The sequence below is a fragment of the Bubalus kerabau genome, chromosome 8, assembly GCF_029407905.1.
Source record: "Bubalus kerabau isolate K-KA32 ecotype Philippines breed swamp buffalo chromosome 8, PCC_UOA_SB_1v2, whole genome shotgun sequence".
Classification (NCBI taxonomy): domain Eukaryota; kingdom Metazoa; phylum Chordata; class Mammalia; order Artiodactyla; family Bovidae; genus Bubalus; species Bubalus kerabau.
In genome coordinates this window covers 73,951,048-73,978,146 of record NC_073631.1, presented here as the reverse complement: position 1 = coordinate 73,978,146, position 27,099 = coordinate 73,951,048, and the positions used below count along the sequence as shown (strand labels likewise).

The following is a 27,099-nucleotide window of genomic DNA, read 5'->3' as shown; positions in this document are numbered from 1 at the left end:
TGGAATTCTCCAGGCAAGAATACAGAAGTGGGTTGCCATTGCCTTCTCCACTTTTTCCTTTATAAACAGAGAAAATAAATTTTATTTACAATATATAATGTGAAATGATATTTGAAAACATTTAGATAAAGAAGGAAACAAAAACATGTGCAACAAACAAGGGATTATCAGAAATAATGTGGCAGATTTTAAAAAGAGACAAAAATAATTTCTGTAAATGAAAGTTAAAGTCACTGAAATAACCTTCATATATAGGGTGAGCTCTATACAAAATTCAAGGACAAGAAAGACTAAGCCATAGCTATAACTAAAGGAAAGGATAATGCCTACTGTGATTCTGAGAGGACAGGCTGGGAAATGGAATGAGGAGGAACATAGCATGTGAGTTCTTGATATTTTAGTGACTGGATTATAGATTAATTGATTTTTAAAAATATATAAAATAAGTATATGGGCTTCCCCAGTGCCTCAGTGGTAAAGAATCCGTCTGCAATGCAGGAGATGCAGGAGACTTGGGTTTGATCCTTGGGTCTGGAAGATCCCCTGGAGGAGGGCATGGCAACCCATTCCAGTATTTGTGCTTGAAAAATCCCATGGACAGCCTGGCAGGCTTCAGTCCATGGGGTTGCAAAGAGTCAGACATGACTGAAGCGACTAAGCGCGCGCACACACACACACACACAATAAGTAAATATGGCCAATTGTCCTGCATTAAAAACTCAAAAGATGGGCCACAAAGCACATTTTAAAAGCAGGTTTAAAGAAAAGGTACAAATGAAAGAATTAATGAAATGGAAGGTAAATACAAAGTAATTACTAAATGTAATTTAGAGAACAAATGGTAGAATATATAAAAGAGAAATTAGAGAAGTTAAGACATAAGAAAAATAGTATAAGGAGGTCTATTTAGAGTTTCAGAAGACTAAAACAGGGAAAATTAGGGAGAGGCCTATGTTTGAAAATATAAATCTGGGAATTTTCCAAAACTGATGTAAGACATGAGTCTCAGATTCAGAAAGCCCATGAATGCAAACAGGATAAACAAAATCAGCATTAAGACCTGGTGATGGAACATCAGAACTTTCTAGACAAAAAGAAGTATTTAAAATAGATGTAAAAGAGAGATTATCTACTTAAGAAAATTACAAATAGATAAACATCACATCTCTCAATAGCAACAATGGAAACCAGAAGTCAGTAGAGTAACTGAAGAGCAAACTCTTAGAGTCACTGTCCAATCCCCCCGCCCCACCCCTCCTTACACCCCGACTTCTTTGCCTTGTTGTTCAGTTGCTAAGTCATGTCTGACTCTTTGTGATCCCATGGACTGTATAGCCCACCAGGCTCCTCAGTCCATGAGATTTACCAGGCAAGAATACTGGAGTGGGGTCCCCTTTCCTTCTCCAGGGGATCTTCCCAGATTAGGGATCAAACCTGCATTGGCAAATGGATTCTTTATCACTGAGCCACCAGGGAAGCCCATCCCCCTCACCTTAGGCATACCCCAATATGTTTACATGTCAGAAGATATGGAGAATCTTGTGATTAAGTCATGTGATTGACTTTCTTGCCCCCAGTTTTCCCCAACGTTATTTTACCATGTGACTTTTTGCTTCCCACAATACCTAATTTAATGAATATAACTAGTGCTACAGAATAAAATTTGGAAAAAATTCCATTCCATAATTTTAGCCCAGAATAGTTTTAAAGAGGGTGTAACCAAATGACATATTGGTCATGAAACAAAAACAAATATTAAATCTCAAAAATACACTTAGAAATTCCTCATGAACTTTCCATGGTAAACTGTCTAAAACATACCTCTTGGCATATTATCAATAAATGAGTTTATTCCATTTAGCGGTCATATAAATTCTTGGTGGACACCTTCTAAAAATCATATTTGGCTTTAGAATAATAGATATCAAGCCATCTGCTGTGGTCTGAATGTTTGTATCCCCCTCCCTGAAAATTTATATATTGAAATCCTAACCCCCAAGATTATTAGGAGGTGGGAGTCTTTGGGATGTGATTAGTTTCTGCCTGCAATATAGGAGACCCCAGTTCGACTCCTGGATTGGAAAGATCCAATTGAGAAGGGATAGGCTACCCACTCTAGTATTTTTGGTCTTCCCTGGTGGCTCAGTTGGTAAAGAATCTGCCTGCAATGCAGGAGACCTGGGTTTGATCCCTGGGTTGGGAAGATCCCCTGGAGAAGGGAAAGGCTACCCATTCCAGTTCTGGCCTGGAGAATTCCACAGACTGTATAGTCCACGGGGTCGCAAAGAGTCGGATACAACTCAGGGACTTTCACTTTAGTTCATGAAGGCAGAACCTTCATGAATGGGGTTAGTGCCCTTAAAAGAAGCCCAGAGCTTCTTTTATCAAGTGAGGTTGTGGTGAGAAGATGGCGGTCAGTGAGGAAGCAGAGCCTTACCGGACACCAAACCTGCCAGCACCATGACCTGGACTTCCCCGCCTCCAGAACCGTGAGAATGATGTTTGTTGTTTACATAAGCCACCGAGTGCGTGGTATTTTGTCATAGCAGCCCAAACAGACTAAGACACCATCCTTTCTTGCCATAGAGTTCATCAGTTACTAATTAAAACCATTTCTAGATCTTTGCAATAAAATCATTTTTTCTTCATAAAAGAAATGGTTATGTTTCTCTATCAGAAGGTGAAAGGAAAAGAAACATCCAACTTAGAATGTGTGCACATGCAGAGCATTTTGAGTTTTGTCTTTTCCACTAACTTATTTTGTCCACGTGTTTACACAAAGGAACAGGGCCCACATATTTATTAAGGTAATGTAGTTTGTAGATCTGTCAGTCCCTCAGTTAACTGGGCTTTTGAATTTTGTCTTTGTACCTAGTGTTATTTTATACAAACATTTACCTACAGGGACAGTGTCCATATATTTATTTTATTAAGGTACTACTGTAGTTTGTATAGACATTTGTCGATTATTGGGAATTTGAGTTTTTTTCAAATTTTTTTGTAACATTTTGTCATACACATTGTTTATTATGATTTTGGAAATATTCCTTGGCATATAATTTGAAAATGAGATTAAAGACTATAAATTTTTCTGGTTCTATTTTATTGTCAAATTGTTAAACTTTTGAAGAAGTCAGAACATCACCTTTTCTGGGTTCTTCTGATCAGACCCTAACTTAAATACCTGAAAACATAAACCTCATTAACAAGCTCATTATGGCTTCCTCAGAAAACAGAATCCAGCAATGTGGAAGAAATTCTGTTATATTTTTTCTTTTCTTGCTAGAAGCTGGGTTTTGAAGGGAAGGATGAATAGCTCAATTATAGAAATAATAGGAATTATGGCCATAGAATTGGTGTTTCTTCCCCAAGTGCTCTTTATCCCTGAGGTCTTTATAGTCTTCTAGAACTGATTTATGGAAATGTTTTTGTGCACCAGTTTTTGAAAAAGCGTTCTTAAGCTCCAGCAGGTCCGTTTGAGGTTTGGCCACTCCAGCTCTAGGAATCCAACCCAGGATAGGTTTTGTTTCTTCATCATCCTCCATATTCAAGGTCAACTGTTCTGGCTTACTTAAAAAGTGTTCAAAATCAAAAGTTTTCAAGTCCGGTTTACTTTGTAAAATACCAGGCTTACTAAGACTAACAGGATTTTGGTACACATTATACTGATTTAAATGTTCATAGGGAATGTAATGATCTGGGTTACAGTACGGTATAAGTTGGGGTTTTAATGACAGCTGTCTCCAGTACAAATCTTCTGTCTTTTTAGTATCCGTGATTTTTGGAAATGGTTTTATGTCGTAAGTATTAGCCAGATCTTTTGTTGGGTAACAGGATGGGAGTGCATAGGTAGATAGCAAGCTTTGTTCTTCCTTAATCTTTTCTTCAATCTCCTGGTTTTTATGTGTCACATCTGCAGGTATGTTATCACTCAGAGCCATCATTTCTGTAGAACTGGGCACAAAGGTATGAAAAGTACACAGAACTCTAGGGGTACAGTCTGGACAGGAAGATGGTCTTTGCTCAAGAATAGCCTCCAGAGGACGTTGGTTCTGAATCAGTCGGGCAATTCGTCCTTCCAAGGGTCTGGTGGGCTTTAAGGCAGGATGGAATTTTTCTTGCTGTGGTGGTAGGATAAAAAAGAGAAAATCAAGTAATTAATAGATCTAGCATTGTCAGGATATTGCCACAAATGGCAGGTCAAAATCCATACCCATTTTCACTATCTGAGCAAACACAGGATGGGTTGGAGTAAACACTGCAATGTTTACTGATATTTATTTAAAGACATTGAATTCAATTTGGGTCCTAATAAACACATGTTTTTATAAGGAAAGGGCACATTTTTACTTGGCTATAGAGAAATTTTTCCATGTAGGAACTCTTTGCTTTCAGACTTTCCAAGATATAAAAGAACTTATTGGAATAAAACAGGTCATATTTTATGATGATGTCTGTCACCAACACAGACGATGTTAATTAAAATTTACGTGCAGTTATTTAAATCTCAGCCAAAGCCTTCTTTATTAGACTCAGGCAAGGGTTTTTAAACCTTGGTTGGTTGACTCAGAATCAGCTTTGGAGTTAGCAGAAAATAAGATTCCCAAGCTTGGTCCTCTGAGATTGCGATGCAGAGGGTCTGCAGTAGGGCTTAGGAATCTGCTCTCTTAATAAGAATCTCGAGTGATGCTAAGGCCAGTGATATGCTATGCTTGGAGAAACACTGGTCTGACAGGGGTTTGTCATAGCTGTGCTTCTTTTTTGAGATGTTTGACAGATATTGTGAACTTAATCATGTCTGGTAACTGCAAAAGCAATGAGTATGTTGAAGGGGTTATTAATAGATATATGACTGGGGGGAGGGATGAGGAAGAGGGAGGAGTTGACTTGGAAGGGGCATGAAGGGACTTTCTGGGAGGATGGTAATGTTGAATATGTTGATAGAGGTTTGGGTTACAAAGGTGTATACATTTGTCAAAACTTATAGAATGTACACTTAAGGTTTGTGTAATTGTAATGAATGTATGTGAAGTGAAGTGAAAGGCACTGAGTTGTGTCCGACCCTTTGCGACCCCATGGACTATACAGTCCATGGACTTCTCCAGGCCAGAATACTGGAGTGGGTAGCTTATCCCTTCTCCATTGGATCTTCCCAACCCAGGAGTTGAACCGGGGTCTCCTTCATTGCAGGAGGATTCTTTACCAACTGAGCTATCACCTTAAAAGAAAAAAATAATTTAAGTCCAATTAATGGTACGCATTTTTGAGGTTTCCTGTTGGCTTAGCAGTAAAGAATCTGCCTGCAATGCAGGAGGAGACTCGGGTTTGATCCCTGGGTCAGGAAGATCCCCTGGAGAAGGGCATGGTGACCCATTCCAGTGCTCTTGCCTGGAAAAATCCCATGGACAGAGGAGTCTGGCAGGCTACAGTCCATGGGGTCCCCAAAAGTCGACTGAGCACACATGCATGCACACACACACACACACACACACACGCTGAATGTTTAGGATTAAGTGTAAATCTGTGATTTACATGGAAATGCAGAAAAAATAAAGTGAATTTATCAATGTTTGGAGTGATGGCAAGATAGACAGATGTGTGATAAAATAAGTATAGTAAAATGCTACAGTAAAATCTAGACCATGGGTATACAGGTCTTAACTGTAAAATTATTTAGACTTTTCTGTATGTTAACATTGAACATTTGAACATTTTTATAATCTGTTTAAGAAGGAAAACTAAAAACAAATGAATGTGTGACAATGATGGAATTGATAGCAAAGATAAAAATAAGAATGGTGAAAATATAACTCTAGTTTGGAATTAGAAAAAAAAAATAGGACTTGGGAACAGCTTTTGAAACCTAATCTGTTCATAGTTGGAAGAGTTTCCATACTGTTATCAACAAATTTGTTATTTCCTTTAACAAATCAGGTTTGAGTAGATACTATGAAAACAAGAAAAAAATTTCTTTGAAATACACTGTTAAATTTATCATAAACAAAAAAGTATATATCTTACTTTGATGGTATCCTTATATGTGAGAAGCAGCCTTTATACCTTTACTTTATTCTACAACAATATATTTCATACACATATTTATCACCAGTAAAACATGCTTTCTCAGACTCTATTATTTATATTTTAATTAGAAACCAGCAAGATTCACTGAAACTTTCTTTTAAACTTCCAACTATTTAAGGCATATTTTATCTTGTTATTAATAAAAAATGTAGGTGTTATTTACTTGTATGATAATTTTGCATATAATACACTTGACAAACATCCTTTGTATAACTGTACATGTATTTCCTTGTAAAAATGATAAAGCTGCTTCCTGAGGGACTGGATTCTACGGGCTTAAATCTGGAAATCTGGACGGCTGTTGAACATACCTGAGGACGTCAGAGTATAAGTATAGTCTTCTCTAGCCTTAGAGAATGTTTGTTACAGGTAAAACATAGAGAAAATTAAAAACCTTTTAGTGACTGATAAGGCACAGTCTGTGGAACTACTTCTAGTGTTATGATTTATTATATCACCCTGAGAAATATTGAAGGTATATAAAATAAATTTGTTCATTCAGTCTAAAAAGAGTTCATGTTGAAATACCTTAATTGTTTTTTAGGTGTCTTTCCACAACCTACATCTTTGGAAATATTAATCTTGTTTAAAAAACTGAGTTTTAGAGGATAAAATTTAGGTCCAAATAAAACAACATAAATGTATCCTATTAGGTCATTTTATTTCACTTGCATAATTAAGCTAAGAGATTATAACTTCTATCACTAAAGGGCTTGATCATTTCTTTTAGGACATTTCACATAGTCAATTAAGAAATCTCTTGTTATTTGCAGAGAATTTATTGGCTTTTGTTTGTAATTCAGCCAACTCTCAATGATTGTGGATATCAGGAGGAAGCCTTTATCTCTTCAACAGCAGTGAAAATGTACAAGACATAAAATATGCAAAGATTCACAGAATTTATTAAGAATCACATTTATTACTAGCTAAATGTTCATAAACCAATTCCTTTGTAAATTTTAGCAACAGTAGAAAATCTGTAAAACAAAATGAAACAAAAATAACCCAGTACTGTGATGAAGAAAGGACTTGCCAGCTAGCGCTAGTGGTAAAGAACCTGCCTGTCAGTGCAGGAGACATAATGAGACATAAGTTTGATCCCTGGGTCTGAAAGTCCCCTGAAGAAGGGCATGGCAACCCACTCCAGTATTCCTGCCTGGAGAATCCCATAGACAGAGGAGCCTGGCAGGCTGCAGTCCACAGGGCCGCAAAAAGTCAGACACAACTGAAGTGACGTAGCATGCACCCATGTGATGAAGATAAGAAAACTTGCTTGTTCTTCAAAATAGTGGACAAATTCGAATCAATTCAGAATTAACTTCTGAACTGAGTTAAATTTTCCCTTTGCTGGCTTGGTCACTAATATTCAGGAAGCAAATAAAAAGTGAGTAAAGCAAGGAGCCCAGAACCTAGATGTGTGCGTGCATGCACGCTCAGACACTTCAGTCGCGTCTGACTCTTTGGGACCCTGTGGACTGTAGCCTGTCAGGCTCCTCTTTTTTTTTTTTTTTTTTTTTTTTATTTTTTTTTTTTTTAATTTTATTTTATTTTTAAACTTTACATAACTGTATTAGATTTGCCAAATATCAAAATGAATCCGCCACAGGTATACATGTGTTCCCCATCCTGAACCCTCCTCCCTCCTCCCTCCCCATTCCATCCCTCTGGGTCGTCCCAGTGCACCAGCCCCAAGCATCCAGTATCGTGCATCGAACCTGGACTGGCAACTCATTTCATACATGATCCTCCAGGCAAGAATACTGGAGTGGGTTGCCATACCCTCCTCTAGGGGACCTTCCTAACACAGTGATTGCACCCGTGTCTCCTGCATTGCAGGTGGATTCTTTACCCACTGAGCCACCTGGGAAGCCCCCAAATCTAGACACTTTCCCCCTAAATAACTGAGAGTTGACTGCAATTACTTACAGGTTCTGGGTCAAATCCTATCTGTCCAGTTAACTCTGCTACCTCCTTTTCATGGTAATCATCCAGTTCAAGGGGATTCATGGGCCCCAGACCTTAATGGAAACATCACATCTTATTATTTTGTTAAAGTAAATGAAGAATGCTATGTAAATTTAGACCTTTTTATAGAAACACTTACCTGTTCCCCTTTGTAATAGAAATGATAAAAAATGAAAACAAACTTAACTTTCCAATTACCCTCTAAGAGGAACTTACCACCCACCTTATTCCTATTGCTACTTAGATTAAGAAAACGGGGAAATATTAGAAGATAAAGCTGTAATAGCACTTGTTAAATATTCTAAGTTTGTTCTTTTTACTCATTAAAGTGAACTCATACCTGTAAAATCATGATTATATGAAGTGATCCAGTGGGACTTCTCGAGATTTCTTTGTATGTTGACTTCTTTTAGAGAAGTAATAGGGTCCCATGAATTTAAAGAAGTGTTAGGAGCGAAGGTTTTAGGTGGTTTTGGGTAGAACACTGGTTTGTTTTTCTCAACACATTTAGGAAGCTAGAATATGAGTATAAAAGGTCATTGCTGTTAGAAAAGATCATAATACTTTTCCTTCATTAATTACTAAAATTCTGCAACTGTAACCTAAACTGTATTTAGAGTTAAACACAGTATTTTTATCAAAGGAGGTCTTTTTGAAAATTCCTTTACTTTAGCAGGGCGTCTGAAAGTATACTTTGGAGAAATGCAATGAAATTTTATTAGAGAAATAAAGGACTCTGAGGTACAGCCAAAATTGTGTGCCTCCTACTTCTCCTTCCCTGCCTAATATGACACCATATGATATCATTTATGAATTTCTGATGAAGGCTAACACTGAAATTCAAATAAAAATTTCATTCTGTAGACGTAACTGCTTTACAAATAGAGTTTTATATTTTCAAAAGGAGGAATGCACATAAAAGTGAATGAATGGGTTTTACTGTAGTCTTTTTGTTTTCTTAGAAATTCACTTTTTCTCAGATTGATGATTCTCAATACATATTTACAGAGCACCTACATGCATAAGATAGTGGCAGACACATGGATGGATCAGAAACAAATCTTGTCATCGAGGAGTATATTGGCTAGAAGGGGAGATAAGGCGTGAACGTAAATGACTATAAGATGGACAGTAACTCTTTGCTACAGGAGAAGTTAAGACAAAATAATTTGGAAGTTCAGAGGAGGGAGAAATTGATTCCAGCCAAATAGGGAAGTGGTGCTGGAAGCACAGGGTAGGAGGAGACAAGAGACCATGAGGGTGACACGGCAGAAAGTAGGGCTTGAGTGGCATGCAGAGATGGAGAGGCTAAAGGAACAGCAAGAGCAGAGATACGGTGATGGTGGGCGGTATGGAATAAATACTTCTTGAACCTTGCGAACTTGTCCTTACAGCCAGGCCCACCCTTAACACTTGCAGGTCCTGGGACTGTAGTACAATGAGAGCCCACATTCCATTAGTCTAAATAGTTCAATTTGTAAATCAAGGAAATAAACTGGCAAGTAAGTATGTTTCATTTTCCTACCTTGATAAGATACTTTCATAACAACCTGGAAGACCAGGTTCAAATTTATACTTCTTAGACTATTCCAAGTCTTCTTAGGCTGTCCCAAGTATTGCACTGGGACATGATAGTTCAGAAAGAGCCAACTGCTAGCCCCCGGCCCCTGACTGCTTTCTTACCTCACCTTCTTACCCCCACTTCCATCCCAAACTATGAGGTGCCTTTTATATGAGGGTACCTATCTCTTAAGTTCAAGTTCCATATACCTATTACCGCCCCTTCCAGCACACAGCCACCTCTTGGCCACCCGTCTGGCCTAGAGGGATATACTAGCTTGGAAGCACTGTCAACCCCTGGGAGGATGGACCTGGGGAAGAGACCCCATAAAGGGCCTGAAACTGGGTTCAAAGCCACTTGTCAGAGAATGTGCAGTCCAGCATCAATCTGGGGCAAGAGACTGGGGAGCACGGGTTCAGATGGACACACCCTCTTGTTCTCATAAACTTTCTGCCCCACAAGGAGGGGCACAGTTAGCCAGAGCTGGGCCTTATAAAGCATGGGCATTCTAAAGTTCCTGGGCCTAAGGGCTGTTGCTCACTGCAACCCTGTGAGGTTGGAGGGAACCCCATTTACATACCTAAAGTAGTTATGATAAAAGTCACTTGGTAAAAATCTGTCTCAAGAAGTATTAAATAACCAGCTCTATAAACCTTTCACGATTATGTGGCCTGCTTATCCAGGGCTAAATAAAGCCCTCTTTATTTCTTTATCATGATTTTCAAAGCCAGCTTGTTTCAAATATTGTTCTGAGGGGCAAGATTAATTCTGTGTTTTAATCTGGCCCAAAGAGTTGATGCTTTTGAATTGTGGTGCTGGAGAAGACTCTTGAGAGTCCCTTGGACTGCAAGGAGATCAAATCAATCAATCCTAAAGGATATCAACCCCAAATACTAACTGGAAGAAGTGATGCTGAAGCTGAAGCTTCAATACTTTGGCCACCTGATGCGAAGAGCCAACTCTTTGGAAAAGACTCTGATGCTGGGAAAGATTGATGGCAGGAGGAGAAGGGGACAACAGAGGATGAGATAGTTGGATGGCATCACCGACTCAATGGACATGAGTTTGAGCATACTCCAGGAGAGAGTGAAGGACAAGGAAGTCTTCAGTTCATGGGGTGCTGCAGTTCATGGGGTCACAAAGAGCTGGACATGACTTAGTGACTGAAGAACAACAATTTGGTCTATCTAACAGCAGGGATCTACTGAAATGCAATCACAGGCACAGAGGAAGAAAATAGGGAATGTAAAATTTTATTGTAGCCTGAGTTATCTTGGGAAGAGTTTAAAGGGTCAGGAAACTTTTGAGAGTGGACAGTTAGCCAGTTTTTAGTGTGTTAGGTAATGTAATACTGTCAGGACAGTGAGAGAGGGATTTCTGGGGATCATTCACTCAATAGGTTTTCATTGGTTGAATATGGGGGCTTCCTGGTGGCTTAGATGGTAAAGAATCTGCCTGCATCGCAGGCAGATCAACCTGCAGACCCAGGTTCAATCCCTGGGTCAAGAAGATCCCATGGAGAAGGGAATGGCTACCCACACCAGTATTCTTGCCTGGAGAATTCCATGGACAAAGGAGCCTGGTGGGCTGTCGCAGAGTTGGATGCTACTGAGTGACTGTCATTTTCACTTTAGGTTGAATATACTATTCACAGGTGAAAGTTAGGATCTAATATGGAAGGTAAGTACAGAGTAGAAAGGAATTCCAACTTCTGAGATGTTAACATCTCAGCACAATGGAGTATGTTAGTTGTTTCAGTTCAGTTCAGTCACTCAGTCGTGTCCGACTCTTTGCGATCCCATGAACCGCAGCATGCCAGGCCTCCCTGTCCATCACCAACTGCCAGAGTCTATCCAAACCCATGTCCATTGAGTCAGTGATGCCATCCAACCATCTCATCCTCTGTCGTCCCCTTCTCCTCCTGCCCTCAATCTTTCCCAGCATCAGGGTCTTTTCAGATGAGTCAGCTCTTCGCATCAGGTGGCCAAAGTATTGGAGTATCAGCTTCAACGTCAGTCCTTCCAATGAACACCCAGGACTGATCTCCTTTAGGATGGACTGGTTGGATCTCCTTGCAGTCCAAGGGACTCTCGAGAGTCTTCTCCAACACCACACTTCAAAAGCATCAATTCCTCAGCACTCAGCTTTCTTTATAGTCCAACTCTCACATCCATACATGACTTCTGGAAAAACCATAGCCTTGTTAGTTGTTTAGAATTTGGAATACATTCTCAGAGGAGGAGTGCTATATAAATGGTTGTTACATTCCCAGCAGAGCTGATAAAAATCTATGAAACTTGTAAATTATTTAATAAACATTTACTGAATACCTGATACAAGCAAAACTATGTGCCAGCTTTCAAGTGCCCTGGGCTAGGCACCAAAAACTCCATAAATTGCCATAAAAGAACAGGAATTAATATAGTCATAACGTGTTAAAACAAAGCACTAAATACAATGTGTTGTTTTAGTCTTGAGTGGTGGGGCTTACTAAGGTTTAATGGAGAGAAGAGGTCTATTATGGAGACCACTTTGCTCTCTGGAGAGACATTACCACTGGGGATACATTGGATCTTTACTGGATCATATTTCATGTCACTGTGTCAGCACTGTTTTTACATTAAGAAGCCACGATTAGGAACTTTGTCATTTGCATATGAAATGAATAGAGGAGGGAGAGCGAATAAGAGAGTGGCAGAGATACATTTCTTTGATATCTAGTTAGGACTTTGGAACAGAGAAAGTTGAAGGCATAAGAGGATGCATGGTAGGAGGAAGGCTGCCTGGGACAGAATGGAGGAAAAGCAAAGGCAGCAAGATGGTGAACAGAGAGCATGCCCATTAGAGGACACATGGCAGATACAGCAGGAACTAGAACACAGTTTTCCTAATTTGGTTCACTCTCTGCTATGCAACAGAAACAATGAGGGTTGAGCTGAGCCTTGAAGAAAGAGCAAGTCTGAGATAAGAGAAGAGAGCATTTCAGGAAGAGGAAGTGGCCATGAACCTGCTCAGGGACCAGCGAACAGAGCCAGGCTGTGAGAAGGAAGAGAGGAGGGAAGGCCAGAACCAAAGGGTCATTGTAGCTCGTTTAAAGCACTGGAATTCACACTTAGGTAAAGGGGTGCTAATCAAGATTGCCAAGGGGGGTGACACGACTTACAGCAGTATTTTAATCAGCAGGTAGAAATGAGAGGAATTGAAAGAACTTCTCGTATTTCTAGGTTACTTTGATATAGATTTTGCTTGAAAGAATAAAAGTCATCTAGTCAGATAGATGATTATTGAAGGATTTTTCCTGACATATAACTTAACAAAAAACAAGCAGATGCTTCATAGATGACTGTATGACATTGCAATGACCACACTCTGGCCCGCCACACTAGTCTTTCCCAGAGAAATTCAAATGTCTCTAGGTTTCCATCATTATTTCTTGCCTCCTTCACAGACTATTAGATGCAAGGACATAATATATGGAAAACACTTGGTATTGCCTCTCACAAACTAACTGGCCAGTGAATGTCAGCTATTATTATTTTCAAATATATATTTTTCTTCAGGATTTAAAAGTGTTCTCTTTTTACTATGTGCAGTCATGGTAGAGAGGTTAAGAACAGAGACTGGAGTCTCATGAGCCTGAGTTCTATGATTGTGAGATAGTTACCAACTCCCTGAGCCTCAGTGTCCTCATTTATAAAATGGGAATGATCATACTAACCTTTTGAGTGTATTTTAAGGGCCAAATGACACTCTATATATAAAGAAGTTAGGGTGTAGCAATTTCTTAATAAACGGCGGCTACTGTTTTGTTTTCTTTTTGATTGTGCACAAAGGTACTACTGTAACTGGCACATTAAATTGCTAGTCTTTCTGTAGCCCTCCCATTTACTCTATGTATATTCAAAGTTACTTGATATATTATGAATCATAAGAACAGAGTTGTAGAGACAGTGAATGATCTACAGTCCTCGTTTACTTCATTCTGTGGGGAACTTTTTGTAAATATGGAAATGTTACATAAAATCAGTTAAGAAAACAAAAAGTGTGAATCATGGTCAAAATCTCAATGTTTCCATCTGTATAGAAGATAAAAGTAACCTATCTTTTGGATTTTTATAAACATAGAATGCAAAAGCATTTTTTACTTTGTTTTAAACACACATTTAAAAAGATACTTACATCAAAATACACACGCTGACCCGGCCAAACCAATGCTTTCTTCTTGGAATCCATTGGAAAATCAAGCAGTTCATATCTGTAAGGGTTACCTGAAATTTTCCAGAAAAGCAGGCTTTTAATGAATAGGATTTTGGGTGCAATAAATACAAACAAGATAATAGGAGGTAGAGAGGAATTCAGGCGCATATTTGAGCTTTATAGTTATACCTCTGTTTGAACTCTTGCCCTTAGTAAACAGCATGTGGGCCACGCAGAGCAAGAATGAGTCTCTAAGCCTGGTGCCTTCAGCAGATTGAGGGGGCAGCAGTACTGCTCCTTTCTTGTTTTTTAAAAAAAGGTGATTTAAGTAAATCATAGGTAAAGGGATTCTTAGGTAAATCATAAATCTCTTCCTAGATACTCTTTTTGGTCTCTGAAGGCTCAGCAAATACATTTCTCTACCACCTGTTTTAGGTTTTCTCTGTTTAAATATCAAGAAATGGAGTTAGTATGTGCTTACCAAAAGAAGTATTTAAATAGAACATTTAAAGAATACAGCTTTTTAGGTATTGGTGGTAGCTGGAGAAGCTTTACCAAATACAGCCTGGCTTCCTCTGGTCCTATGATAAACTCCACATGTTCTGAATACCCATCGCCATATGTAATAAGAACAAAGGCTGGCATTTATTGAACATTTATTATAATGTTAGTATTATACTGCTAGTATTGTACTGAGTGCTATGAGGAAGGTACTATTATTTCTACTTTAACAAATAAGGAAATTGAGGCACAAGGAAAATAAGCAATTTTCCCAAGGTCACACAATGAATAAGTGCAATAATTCAATTTAGGCAATCTGGTTCTAGAGCTTCTCTCTTAACCTAGATTCTACTTATTTCTAGAAAAGAAGAGTTAAAATAAGTGGAAGAGTAGAAAATCCAAGGTAGTTCTAGTTCCTGGAAAGGTTTCATTTATTAGGGTTATTAGAATATACTCATCTTCTTAAAATCCCCCAAAGATGACTAACTGGTCAAGGACAGGTAGATGCTTGAAACAGAAGATTAAGGTGGTAACGTATTTCTTCGATCCCTGGTCTACAACTTCAGCTTCTTCAGCATTACTGGTTGGGGCATAGACTTGGATTACTGTGATATTGAATGGTTTGCCTTGGAAACGAACAGAGATCATTCTGTTGTTTTTGAGATTGCATTCAAGTACTGCATTTCGGACTCTTTTGTTGACCATGATGGCTACTCCATTTCTTCTGAGGGATTCCTGCCCACAGTAGTAGATATAATGGTCATCTGAGTTAAATTCACCCATTCCAGTCCATTTCAGTTCGCTGATTACTAGAATGTCGACATAAACTCCTGCCATCTCTTGTTTGACCACTTCCAATTTGCCTTGATTCATGGACCTGACATTCCAGGTTCCTATGCAATATTGCTCTTTACAGCATCGGACCTTGCTTCTATCACCAGTCACATCCACAGCTGGGTATTCTTTTTGCTTTGGCTCCATCCCTTCATTCTTTCTGGAGTTATTTCTCCACTGATCTCCAGTAGCATATTGGGCACCTACTGACCTGGGGAGTTTCTCTTTCAGTATCCTATCATTTTGCCTTTTCATACTGTTCATGGGGTTCTCAAGGCAAGAATACTGAAGTGGTTTGCCATTCCCTTCTCCAGTGGACCACATTCTGTCAGAGGAACCAGAGATCAAATTGCCAACATCCGCTGGATCACGGAAAAAGCAAGAGAGTTCCAGAAAAACATCTATTTCTGCTTTATTGACTATGCCAAAGCCTTTGACTGTGTGGATCACAATAAACTGTGGAAAATTCTGAAAGAGATGGGAATACCAGACCACCTGATCTGCCTCTTGAGAAATGTGTATGCAGGTCAGGAAGCAACAGTTAGAACTGGACATGGAACAACAGACTGGTTCCAAATAGGAAAAGGAGTACGTCAAGGCTGTATATTGTCACCCTGCTTATTTAACTTCTATGCAGAGTACATCATGAGAAACGCTGGACTGGAAGAAACATAAGCTGGAATCAAGATTGCCGGGAGAAATATCAATGACCTCAGATACGCAGATGACACCACCCTTATGGCAGAAAGTGAAGAGGAACTCAAAAGCCTCTTGATGAAAGTGCAAGTGGAGAGTGAAAAAGTTGGCTTAAAGCTCAACATTCAGAAAACAAAGACCATGGCATCCAGTCCCATCACTTTATGGGAAATAGATGGGGAAACAGTGGAAACAGCATCAGACTTTATTTTTCTGGGCTCCAAAGTCACTGCAGATGGGGACTGCAGCCATGAAATTAAAAGACGCTTACTCCTTGGAAGGAAAGTTATGACCAACCTAGATAGCATATTCAAAAGCAGAGACATTACTTTGCCAACAAAGGTTCGTCTAGTCAAGGCTATGGTTTTCCCTGTGGTCATGTGTGGATGTGAGAGTTGGACTGTGAAGAAGTCTGAGTGCTGAAGAATTGATGCTTTTGAACTGTGGTGTTGGAGAAGACTCTTGAGAGTCCCTTGGACTGCAAGGAGATCCAACCAGTCCATTCTGAAGGAGATCAGCCCTGGGATTTCTTTGGAAGGAATGATGCTAAAGCTGAAACTCCAGTACTTTGGCCACCTCATGCGAAGAGTTGACTCATTGGAAAAGACTGTTGCTGGGAGGGATTGGGGGCAAGAGGAGAAGGGGACGACAGAGGATGAGATGGCTGGATGGCATCACCGACTCAATGGACATGAGTTTGGGTAAACTCCAGGAGTTGGTGATGGACAGGGAGGCCTGGCGTGCTGCGATTCATGGAGTCGCAAAGAGTCAGACACAACTGAGCGACTGAACTGAACTGAAATGAGTTAATTCTGAAATTACATGAAGTGCATACAATTAGGAAGAAATCACACAAATATGTGTTGAATTTATAAAAACACTTTTCAGTGCAGTTGTAGACCAGTTGGTCTGTTATTCCCAGCTCTTTCAGAATTTTCCACAGTTTATTGTGATCCACACAGTCAAAGGCTTTGGCATAGTCAATAAAGCAGAAATAGATGTTTTTCTGGAACTCTCTTGCTTTTTCCATGATCCAGCGGATGTTGGCAATTTGATCTCTGGTTCCTCTGCCTTTTCTAAAACCAGCTTGAACATCTGGAAGTTCACGGTTCACGTATTGCTGAAGCCTGGCTTGGAGAATTTTAAGCATTACTTTACTAGCGTGTGAGATGAGTGCAATTGTGCAGTACTTTGAGCATTCTTTGGCATTGCCTTTCTTAGGGATTGGAATGAAAACTGACCTTTTCCAGTCCTGTGGCCACTGCTGAGTTTTCCAAATTTGCTGGCATATTGAGTGAAGCACTTTCACAACATCATCATTTAGGATTTGAATAGTTCAACTGGAATTCCATCATATCCACTAGCTTTGTTCATAACTATGGTTCCTAAGGCCCACTTGACTTCACATTCCAGGATGTCTGGCTCTAGGTGAGTGATCACATGATCGTGATTATCTGGGTTGTGATGATCTTTTCTGTACAGTTCTTCTGTGTATTCTTGCCACCTCTTCTTAGTATCTTCTGCTTCTGTTAGGTCCTGTATTGAGCCCATCTTTGAGCCCTGTATTGAGCCCATCTTTGGGCTGTTCTGTATTGAGCCCATCTTTGCATGAAATGTAGGGAAACTTTGATGATTTACCTAATGAGATCATAAAAATTTCAACTGCTTAGATATCCTATACATATATACATACATGTGTGTATATATATGTATATAGATATATATCTATATATACATTTGATATAGCTTTCATTACCTTTTATGGAATGATTCAGCATTCTATACACATACTAAAAACCATTATATATAGCAAAGTATGTAATAAAAATAGTAGCTGCTAACACAATCTCTGTTATCTATGAAGTAGGCATGAATGTTCCATTTTACAGATTGGGAAGTGGAGGCAGAGAAGCTAAGGAACTTTCCCATAGCCTGTGGTGAGTAAATGGCAGAGCCAGAATGCTACCCATGCAGTTGGACTCCCTAGTCCATGCTCTTAAACACTCCACCATATCTTTCAAAATTTACTGCCTCCTAATACGATGCTGAGGTTGATATTGATCATGGCAGTATTCTCTTCTTAGATTGGGTCCAAATATTCATGTAGAGGAACTGCATTATAGTATAGTTCTTGGGTCTTACCAAAATTCATTCAAGAAATATTTACCTCTGTCTGCCATGTACCTCTTTCGTCATCTACAGTTACCAGCCCTCTAGTATCTTGTCTTTCTCCATAGATTTATTCTCTATGTGTCTAGGATGGGATAAATTGATGGCTAGTGTATGAGCTTACTATCCTCTTTAGTGAAACATATCTGGGAAGACCCCAAGGTTTGCATCTGCGAAAAGACACTCCAGAGTGTTCAAAGGAATTGATTAAATTGATCTTATTACTTCCTGAGTCTTATTTCAATGATGATCTTTTCAGTTTTATCACAACAGCTACATGCATGTCTAGACTGAGCCTCTGAGCCAAATGTTGTCCTTTGTGCTGATCACTTGAGCTAGAATGAAATTTGTCAAAGCTAAACCATAGAAAGAATGGGAAGGAAATAAACATTGAAAATACAAGTAGAATACAAGCAACTAATTCTACATTTGGTTTCTGGTTATATCATAGGAAGCTCTGTAAAGAAAAGTAAAGAGCATCTGCAGAGAATTTAATTTAGTCTATAATGGGGTCCTTTGTTTAATTTTATTATTGAATAAACTTCAAATATAAAAAGAATGAATACTGTTCTGATTTGAAATCACGTTACCTCTTGTCTTCAAAACTGTTGTATCATAAGGCTTTGTTGGCACCGTGGGAGGGAACGGCTGTTGGGTTCGGGCTTTAATGCCAGTGTAGAGATCCTTGGGTGATGTAAAAGTCGGGAACATGGCTCCACGGGAGATGTGTGTATGGTAGGGGTGTTGAATTGGATACGGGGAGCAGATTTCCCTGCGATTTAGTTGAGAAAACAAAACAGAATAGAAAGAAGTACAATGGAAAACACTTAATCATCCAATATTTATTGGGACTCTCTCCTTGTGGCAGTACTGTTCTAATCCCTGGTGTATGACAGTGAGCCAAAGGCCCTATCCTCATGGAGTTAGCATTCTGGTGGAATAGATATCACAAAACATATGAAATTTTCTTAATTTTGCTAAATGAATAAAAAAATATTATTTTAAGAATTAATCTCAAAAAAAAGAATTAATCTCAAAAATATACAAGCAACTCCTGCAGCTCAATTCCAGAAAAATATACGACCCAATCAAAAAATGGGCCAAAGAACTAAATAGACATTTTTCCAAAGAAGACATACAGATGGCTAACAAACACATGAAAACAGACATCACTCAACATCACTCATTATCAGAGAAATGCAAATCAAAACCACAATGAGGTACCATTTTACGCCAGTCAGAATGGCTGCTATCCAAAAGTCTACAAGCAATAAATGCTGGAGAGAGTGTGGAGAAAAGGGAACCCTCTTACACTGTTGGTGGGAATGCAAACTAGTACAGCCACTACGGAGAACAGTGTGGAGATTCCTTAAAAAACTGGAAATAGAACTGCCATACAACCCAGCAATCCCACCACTGGGCATACACACCAAGGAAACCAGAATTGAAAGAGACACGTGTACCCCAATGTTCATCGCAGCACTGTTTATAATAGCCAGAACATGGAAGAAACCTAGATGTCCATCAGCAGACGAATGGATAAGAAAGCTGTGGTACATATACACAATGGAATATTCAGTTTAGTTCAGTTCAGTCACTCAGTTATGTCCGACTCTGCGACCCATGAATCACAGAACGCCAGGCCTCCCTGTCCATCACCAACTCCTGGAGTTTACTCATACTCATGTCCATCGAGTTGGTGACACCATCCAGCAATCTCATCCTTTGTCGTCCCCTTCTCCTCCTGCCCCCAATCCCTCCCAGCATCAGAGTCTTTTCCAATGAGGCAAATTTCGCATGAGGTGGCCAAAGTATTGGAGTTACTCAGCCATTAAAAAGAATACATTTGAATCAGTTCTAATGAGGTGGATGAAACTGGAGCCTATTATACAGAGGAAAGTAAGCCAGAAAGAAAAACACCAATATAGTATGCTGCTGCTAGGTCGCTTCAGTCATGTCCGACTCTGTGCAGCCCCATAGATGGCAGCCCACCAGGCTCCCCCATCCCTGGGATTCTCCAGGCAAGAACACTGGAGTGGGTTGCCATTTCCTTCTCCAATGCATGAAAGTGAGAAGTGAAAGTGAAGTCACTCAGTCATATCTGACTCTTAGCAACCCCATGGACTGAAGCCCACCAGGCTCCTCCGTCCATGGGATTTTCCAGGCAAGAGTACTAGAGTGGGGTGCCATTGCCTTCTCCCAAATATAGTATACTAACACATATATATGGAATTTAGAAAGATGGTAACGATAACCCTATATGTGAGACAGCAAAAGAGACACAGATGTATAGAACAGTCTTTTGGACTCTGTGGGAGAGGGCAAGGGTGGGATGATTTGGGAGAATGGCATTGAAACATGAATGCAAAAAAGCAAAATGGCTGTCTGGGGAGGCCTTACAAATAGCTGTGAAAAGAAGAGAAGCGTAAAGCAAAGGAGAAAAGGAAAGATACAAACATTTGAATGCAAAGTTCCAAAGAATAGCAAGAAGAGATAAGAAAGCCTTCTTCAGCGATCAGTGCAAAGAAATAGAGGAAAACAACAGAATGGGAAAGACTAGAGATCTCTTCAAGAAAATCAGAGATACCAAAGGAACATTTCATGCAAAGATGGGCTCGATAAAGGACAGAAATGGTATGGACCTAACAGAAGCAGAAGATATTAAGAAGAGATAGCAAGAATACACAGAAGAACTGTACAAAAAAGATCTTCACAACCCAGATAATCACGATGGTGTGATCACTGACCTAGAGCCAGACATCCTGGAATGTGAAGTCAAGTGGGCCTTAGAAAACATCACTACGAACAAAGCTAGTGGAGGTGATAGAATTCCAGTTGAGCTATTCCAAATCCTGAAAGATGATGCTGTGAAAGTGCTGCACTCAATATGCCAGCAAATTTGGAAAACTCAGCAGTGGCCACAGGACTGGAAAAGGTCAGTTTTCATTCCAATCCCTAAGAAAGGCAATGCCAAAGAATGCTCAAACTACCGCACAATTGCACTCATCTCACACGCTAGTAAAGTAATGCTCAAAATTCTCCAAGCCAGGCTTCAGCAATATGTGAACCGTGAACTTCCTGATGTTCAAGCTAGTTTTAGAAAAGGCAGAGGAACCAGAGATCATATTGCCAATATCCGCTGGATCATGGAAAAAGCAAGAGAGTTCCAGAAAAACATCTATTTCTGCTTTATTGACTATGCCAAAGCCTTTGACTGTGTGGATCACAATAAACTGTGGAAAATTCTGAAAGAGATGGGAATACCAGACCACCTGATCTGCCTCTTGAGAAATGTGTATGCAGGTCAGGAAGCAACAGTTAGAACTGGACATGGAACAACAGACTGGTTCCAAATAGGAAAAGGAGTACGTCAAGGCTGTATATTGTCACCCTGCTTATTTAACTTCTATGCAGAGTACATCATGAGAAACGCTGGGCTGGATGAAGCACAAGCTGGAATCAAGATTACCGGGAGAAATATCAATGACCTCAGATACACAGATGACACCACCCTTATGGCAGAAAGTGAAGAAGAACTAAAGAGCCTCTTGATGAAAGTGAAAGAGGAGAGGCAAAAAGTTGGCTTAAAGCTCAACATTCAGAAAACAAAGACCATGGCATCCAGTCCCATCACTTTATGGGAAATAGATGGGGAAACAGTGGAAACAGCGTCAGACTTTATTTTTCTGGGCTCCAAAGTCACTGCAGATGGGGACTGCAGCCATGAAATTAAAAGACGCTTACTCCTTGGAAGGAAAGTTATGACCAACCTAGATAGCATATTCAAAAGCAGAGACATTACTTTGCCAACAAAGGTTCGTCTAGTCAAGGCTATGGTTTTCCCTGTGGTCATGTGTGGATGTGAGAGTTGGACTGTGAAGAAGGCTGAGCGCCGAAGAATTGATGCTTTTGAACTGTGGTGTTGGAGAAGACTCTTGAGAGTTCCTTGGACTGCAAGGAGATCCAACCAGTCCATTCTGAAAGAAATCAGCCCTGGGATTTCTTTGGAAGGAATGATGCTAAAGCTGAAACTCCAGTACTTTGGCTAGCTCATGTGAAGAGTTGAATCGTTGGAAAAGACTCTGATGCTGGGAGGGATTGGGGGCAGGAGGAGAAGGGGATGACAGAGGATGAGATGGCTGGATGGCATCACTGACTCGATGGACGTGAGTCTGAGTGAACTCCGGGAGTCGGTGATGGACAGGAAGGCCTGGCGTGCTATGATTCATGGGGTCGCAAAGAGTCGGACACAACTGAGCGACTGATGTGATCTCATCTGATCTGATATTATAATATGTGAAACAAATCGCCAGTCCAGGTTCGATGCATGAGACAGGGTGCTCAGGGCTGGTGCACTGGGATGACTCAGAGGGATGGGATGACCCAGAGGGATGGGGAGGGAGGTGGGAGGGGGGTTCAGGATGGGGAACACATGTGCACCTGTGGCGGATTCATGTCAATGTATGACAAAACCACTGCAATGTTGTAAAGTGACTAGCCTCCAATTAAAATAAATAAATTTATATTAAAAAATAAATAAATCATAGTGAATTCTTTATCATTGCATATATTTTGCTACTGATATAAAAATATGAAGTGGAAGATGTATGAATTTTGTAGTTTTTGGAACACTACAGGAAGAATTTCTAGTTGCTTTCCATTTCTGCATCTTATTTTTAGAGAATGTCCTTACTTCATTTTATGGAATCCTTTTAGGCATTCAGTTTCAACGGGCAAAATGATCCCTTCCCATCTTGGACTCAACCAGGCCATCTGTTTCTTTAAGCAATCAATCAACAAAATATACTGCCTGTTTATCTACACAGCGTACACAGTACTGTTTAGAGATCTAAAAGCCAAAAATAGCTAGTATACCGAATGAAAAAAAAAAACCCAACAATTTAAAAAGACAACAGGGATACAATTTTCTTCTCATTTAAAGAATAAGCAGAGTTCTTAAAAAGAACTAGCAGAGGTTTAAAAAAACCTGTGTGAGAGTTATCTAAATTAGAGGAGAATCAAAATTAGGAAGTCCAAGGAACAAAGAAGTGTTATATATAAGTAGAAAATACAGTTTTAAAACAGGCTGAAATCTTCATCTCGAATTTCTAGTCTTCAGAACTATGAGACCATAAATTTGTTTGTTTGTTTTTTCCCCAGCAAATATAACCAGATAATTCAGACCTCCAATAGAGCATATGCAAACTGAATAGAAAACACGCTCCAGGAGTACAGGTGCTCTGCGCTTTTATGGGAGAAGAGCTAGGGAAAGGGTTTGAAAGTTGAACTGCATTTCTAGTGCTCACAGTGAGAACTCACAGAAATTATGGGAAAGCTGTGTGATGTCTGTATTTACCAGGCTGAAATAAATGTATAGGTTATGCCACAAATGTTTATGTGAAAGTCTTGTAACTGAGATTTTTCTATCACTATTTTCCATCTAAGTATTGGAAGGATTTATATAATAGCTTTTGCAAGTTACTATGGATGGTGTGACTATGAAAGAATGAGAATAATTTCTATAAGAAACATTTTAAAATGTCTCATTGCTTTTGCATCATAGGACATTTTTCAGTAGCAGTCATTTTTGGTTGGTTTGGCCATCTGTTCTCATCACCCTGATGCAAACCTGTACTGAATTCAGCAGCCCTGGCATCTTGGTGGGCTTTCTGAAATACCTCATAGCTTCAGATTCTTAACAAGTTCCTGGTCTCTTATGGACACCACAAGAAGTTAAGATTGATTTGTAAGAGAAAAAGCCTGGACTTCAGGCATAAATCATTTCTGAGGCCAGTCATCTATTTTTGTTTTTGTGTAAAGTGATCTGGTTTTCTTGCCCTTGTGGCAGGCTCTCCCATTTGAACACACTTTTGAATTTGGTATAGCATTATTTTATTGCTAGCCACTAAACACTTTTCCAGATTATAAGTGCCATATCATCTACTGGACAGCTTGGAACAAGGTATAATGTCATCAAGTCTATGATGACATGAGAACACAGAATCAGGACATTCCTGGATTCCAGCTAACTGATGTCCCTGGGAATCATGAAGACACTGAAGTAGTGACTGGTCTTTCACTGTAGCAATACTGGTTGTACTTCATTTTACATGCTATGCAACGATTTTCATTTCTTCTAGATAAATATTTCCAGTGTCTGCTTCAATGGTTCTATAGTGAACTGTGTCCCTTTGTAAGAGGAATTAATTTCTTACCATTATGCTTGAAAATAAGTGAGCATTTAATGTTTGAGCAAATAAAGCAGGAACAAATATGTTTGTGTTCATGGAGAGTGTCCAGTCTACTTGAGTCAAGAAAGGCTGGAGTTTCCTGTAGGCTAGTAAAACCTATGTTCTAAGGGGGGGTTTTGTTCAAGGCACATGCAAAGCCTTGAGGGCTTGGCTCATTCACCTTCAGGTAAGAGCACTCAGGAAGCAGGGGACCTGGATGAGAAACAAAGAGATCCTAGGGACAGTGAGGAATGAATGAGAAAGGCTGGGCTTCTAATATTGTCCAATAGCCAGGGGACCTGAGTCATAAAACATACTGGGAAGAATGGTTAATGGAGTAAATTGAATGCAGTAATTGTCTTAGTGCTAATTAACTTTTAATGTATGCAACTTTTCTGGGTAGAAAATTCATTTTGATTCTCCTGGGTTCTTTCCAGGATGTGCCAGGTTGAGCTGAGGTGTAAGAACCAGTGGGAATGTGCAATTAGTGGGATTAAATTTGGAACTTCTGTTACCATTTCCCATGGACTTGATGTGGTTTAAGGAAATGTGGTTATTATATTTATTATTATTATAAATATTTCAAAAAACAGTCCTATCTGCTCCCTGTTCCTAGAAAATATCCCAGTAGGCAATCTTGGAAGGTCCTCAGACATTGTAACTGCTACATGAGTAGGAATTACACTCAGAGAACTTTGCCTTTAAATGCTAACTACAATGATAATAAAACACACGCCAGGCCCTCTGCTAACTGCTTTATCTACATTCTTTCTGAGAGAATAATCTACTGATAAGTATTTAGCTCCAGGTCAGAGGCCAGGGCAAGGAGACCCCATGTCTTACTAATTTGATATTGGTAAGAACTTCCTGAACAAAAGTCATTACATTTCTTTTCATTATATCTTGTTTTTGTCACAGAGACACCAGAAAGCAGAGATTAAGTTGTTAATTTAGAAAATAAATTCCAAAGGCCAAGAGTTTGTTGTTGTGCTGTGTGTGTGTATTCAGTTGTGTCCGATTCTTTGCAACCCTATGGACTGTAAATCACAAAAAAGAATCACAAGAATTCGATAAGCTTTTTCTTTCTGAGATTGATCCTCTTAATAGAAAGTAAAATCGAAAAATGTGTATCTGTAGTTCTTAGGATCTTCTGGTTTTGGGTGTGGCCTGGATTTTGGCTTTGTGTAGAAGGGGTAAAAGTGGGACTAGGAAGGCAGAGAGGGGCCCCCATTAATTTTCATCACTTAGGATTAAGGCAAAACTTTTTTTCCCTTCAGATTCTAGTAATATGTATTTCTTAGCAAACAGTATTAAGTTATATCCAGTAATGATTTAGGAAAATGTTTTTTACTTTTAAGACCTGAAAGCTGTGGACTCTGTGTTTCTTGAGTTGAGGTATATTATGGAATTTCATTTAATATCTTGTATATATGTTATTTTTGTTAGTTAAAAAATTGCAAATTATACCCTCAACTAAATTTTTCAAGTTGTAACCCATTCAAGTTTTGAGAATGTATATTTATTCCTTTAAACTAAGACTGTGTAGAAATTAATTATATTCCAGTTATATTGCTGCTGCTGCTGCTAAGTCACTTCAGTCGTGTCCGACTCTGTGTGACCCCATAGATGGAAGCCCACCAGGCTCCCCCGTCCCTGGGATTCTCCAGGCAAGAACACTGGAGTGGGTTGCCATTTCCTTCTCCAATGCGTGAAAGTGAAAAGTGAAAGGGAAGTTGCTCAGTCGTGTCCGATTCTTAGCGACCCCATGGACTGTTATATTAAATGATTTATAAATATTACTTTTCATTTTGTATCCATAAATAGAGAAGAAATAATTAGGAAAAGGCAGAATATCAAACAATCGCTTAACTACATACACATTTAAATAAAGGAATTCAGTTTCTCTTTGAATAATTCAGTTAGAGGCATGAGCTGTCTCTGGACTCAGTCTGCCCTATTGAGCAGGTCTACTAAGATTTTTATCAAAACACTACACAGCTCTTCCAAGGGTATGTTTGAGGAGTTGAGGTCAAAGGAAAAAGAGACTTTGGAACTTACCGGGCTATAAGGTCATCTGAGTAAAAAAATAAAACCAACAAAAAAGGACTTTACTTTTTGTTTTTCACGTTGCCACAAAGAGAATTTTAAAAGTCCAAAACAGAGGTCTTCATATAGTTGTTTTTTTAAAAAATAAAACCCCAAAGAACCTAGACTTTACTTTTAATAGCCTTTTGAGCAGATCTTTGCTTTAACTGAAATGCAATTCTTAAATGCCAGCTTAGCATTTCCAGTTAAGATTGATAGGAACTCTAACAGCATCAGGGACACCGAGCACTCAGATAGTGGATTCTAATACCATTCTCCATTGGAAGGAGCTGGGCTCCTTGGAGAAATGGCTGGTTCTAGAGCTGGGGCCACCCCACTCCAGTACTCTTGCCTGGAAAATCCCATGGATGGAGGAGCCTGGTAGGCTGCAGTCCATGGGGTCACTAGGAGTTGGACACGACTGAGCGACTTCACTTTCACTTTTCACTTTCATGCATTGGAGAAGGAAATGGCAACCCACTCCAGTGTTCTTGCCTGGAGAATCCCAGGGATGGGGGAGCCTGCTACGCTGCTGTCTCTGGGGTCACACAGAGTCAGACACAACTGAAGCGACTTAGCAGCAGCAGCAGCAGCAGCAGCAGAGCTGGGGCAGGACATAAACAGGATGAGCCTGGAGCATCTTGTACTCCAGAAGCATCTTGGAGCATCTTGTACTGCCAGAAAGTAAGGAAATGCTAAAAGAAAAAGCCCCACAGTGATAAGTGATAAACTACTCAAAAACAAAGAAACGAACAGAAAAATAAACCAAAAACCCTC

General features: G+C 39.5%; 1 protein-coding gene across 7 annotated transcripts in view; it reads right to left on the bottom strand.

The window, feature by feature from the left end:
- Nucleotides 1-3,086: 3,086 nt before the first annotated feature.
- The window catches only part of SPMIP4 (sperm microtubule inner protein 4), a 45,370-nt gene continuing 21,357 nt past the window's right edge, over nt 3,087-27,099 (bottom strand). For all 7 annotated transcript variants that reach the window (XM_055590556.1, XM_055590560.1, XM_055590555.1 and 4 more), the window contains 5 exons: nt 18,598-18,779; nt 13,790-13,878; nt 8,390-8,564; nt 8,011-8,102; nt 3,087-4,121 (listed from right to left, as the gene is read on the bottom strand). In XM_055590556.1, coding sequence (XP_055446531.1) covers nt 3,318-4,121; nt 8,011-8,102; nt 8,390-8,564; nt 13,790-13,878; nt 18,598-18,779 — 1,342 coding nt within the window. In that variant the 3' untranslated portion in view covers nt 3,087-3,317. The remainder of the gene's footprint in view (nt 4,122-8,010; nt 8,103-8,389; nt 8,565-13,789; nt 13,879-18,597; nt 18,780-27,099) is intronic.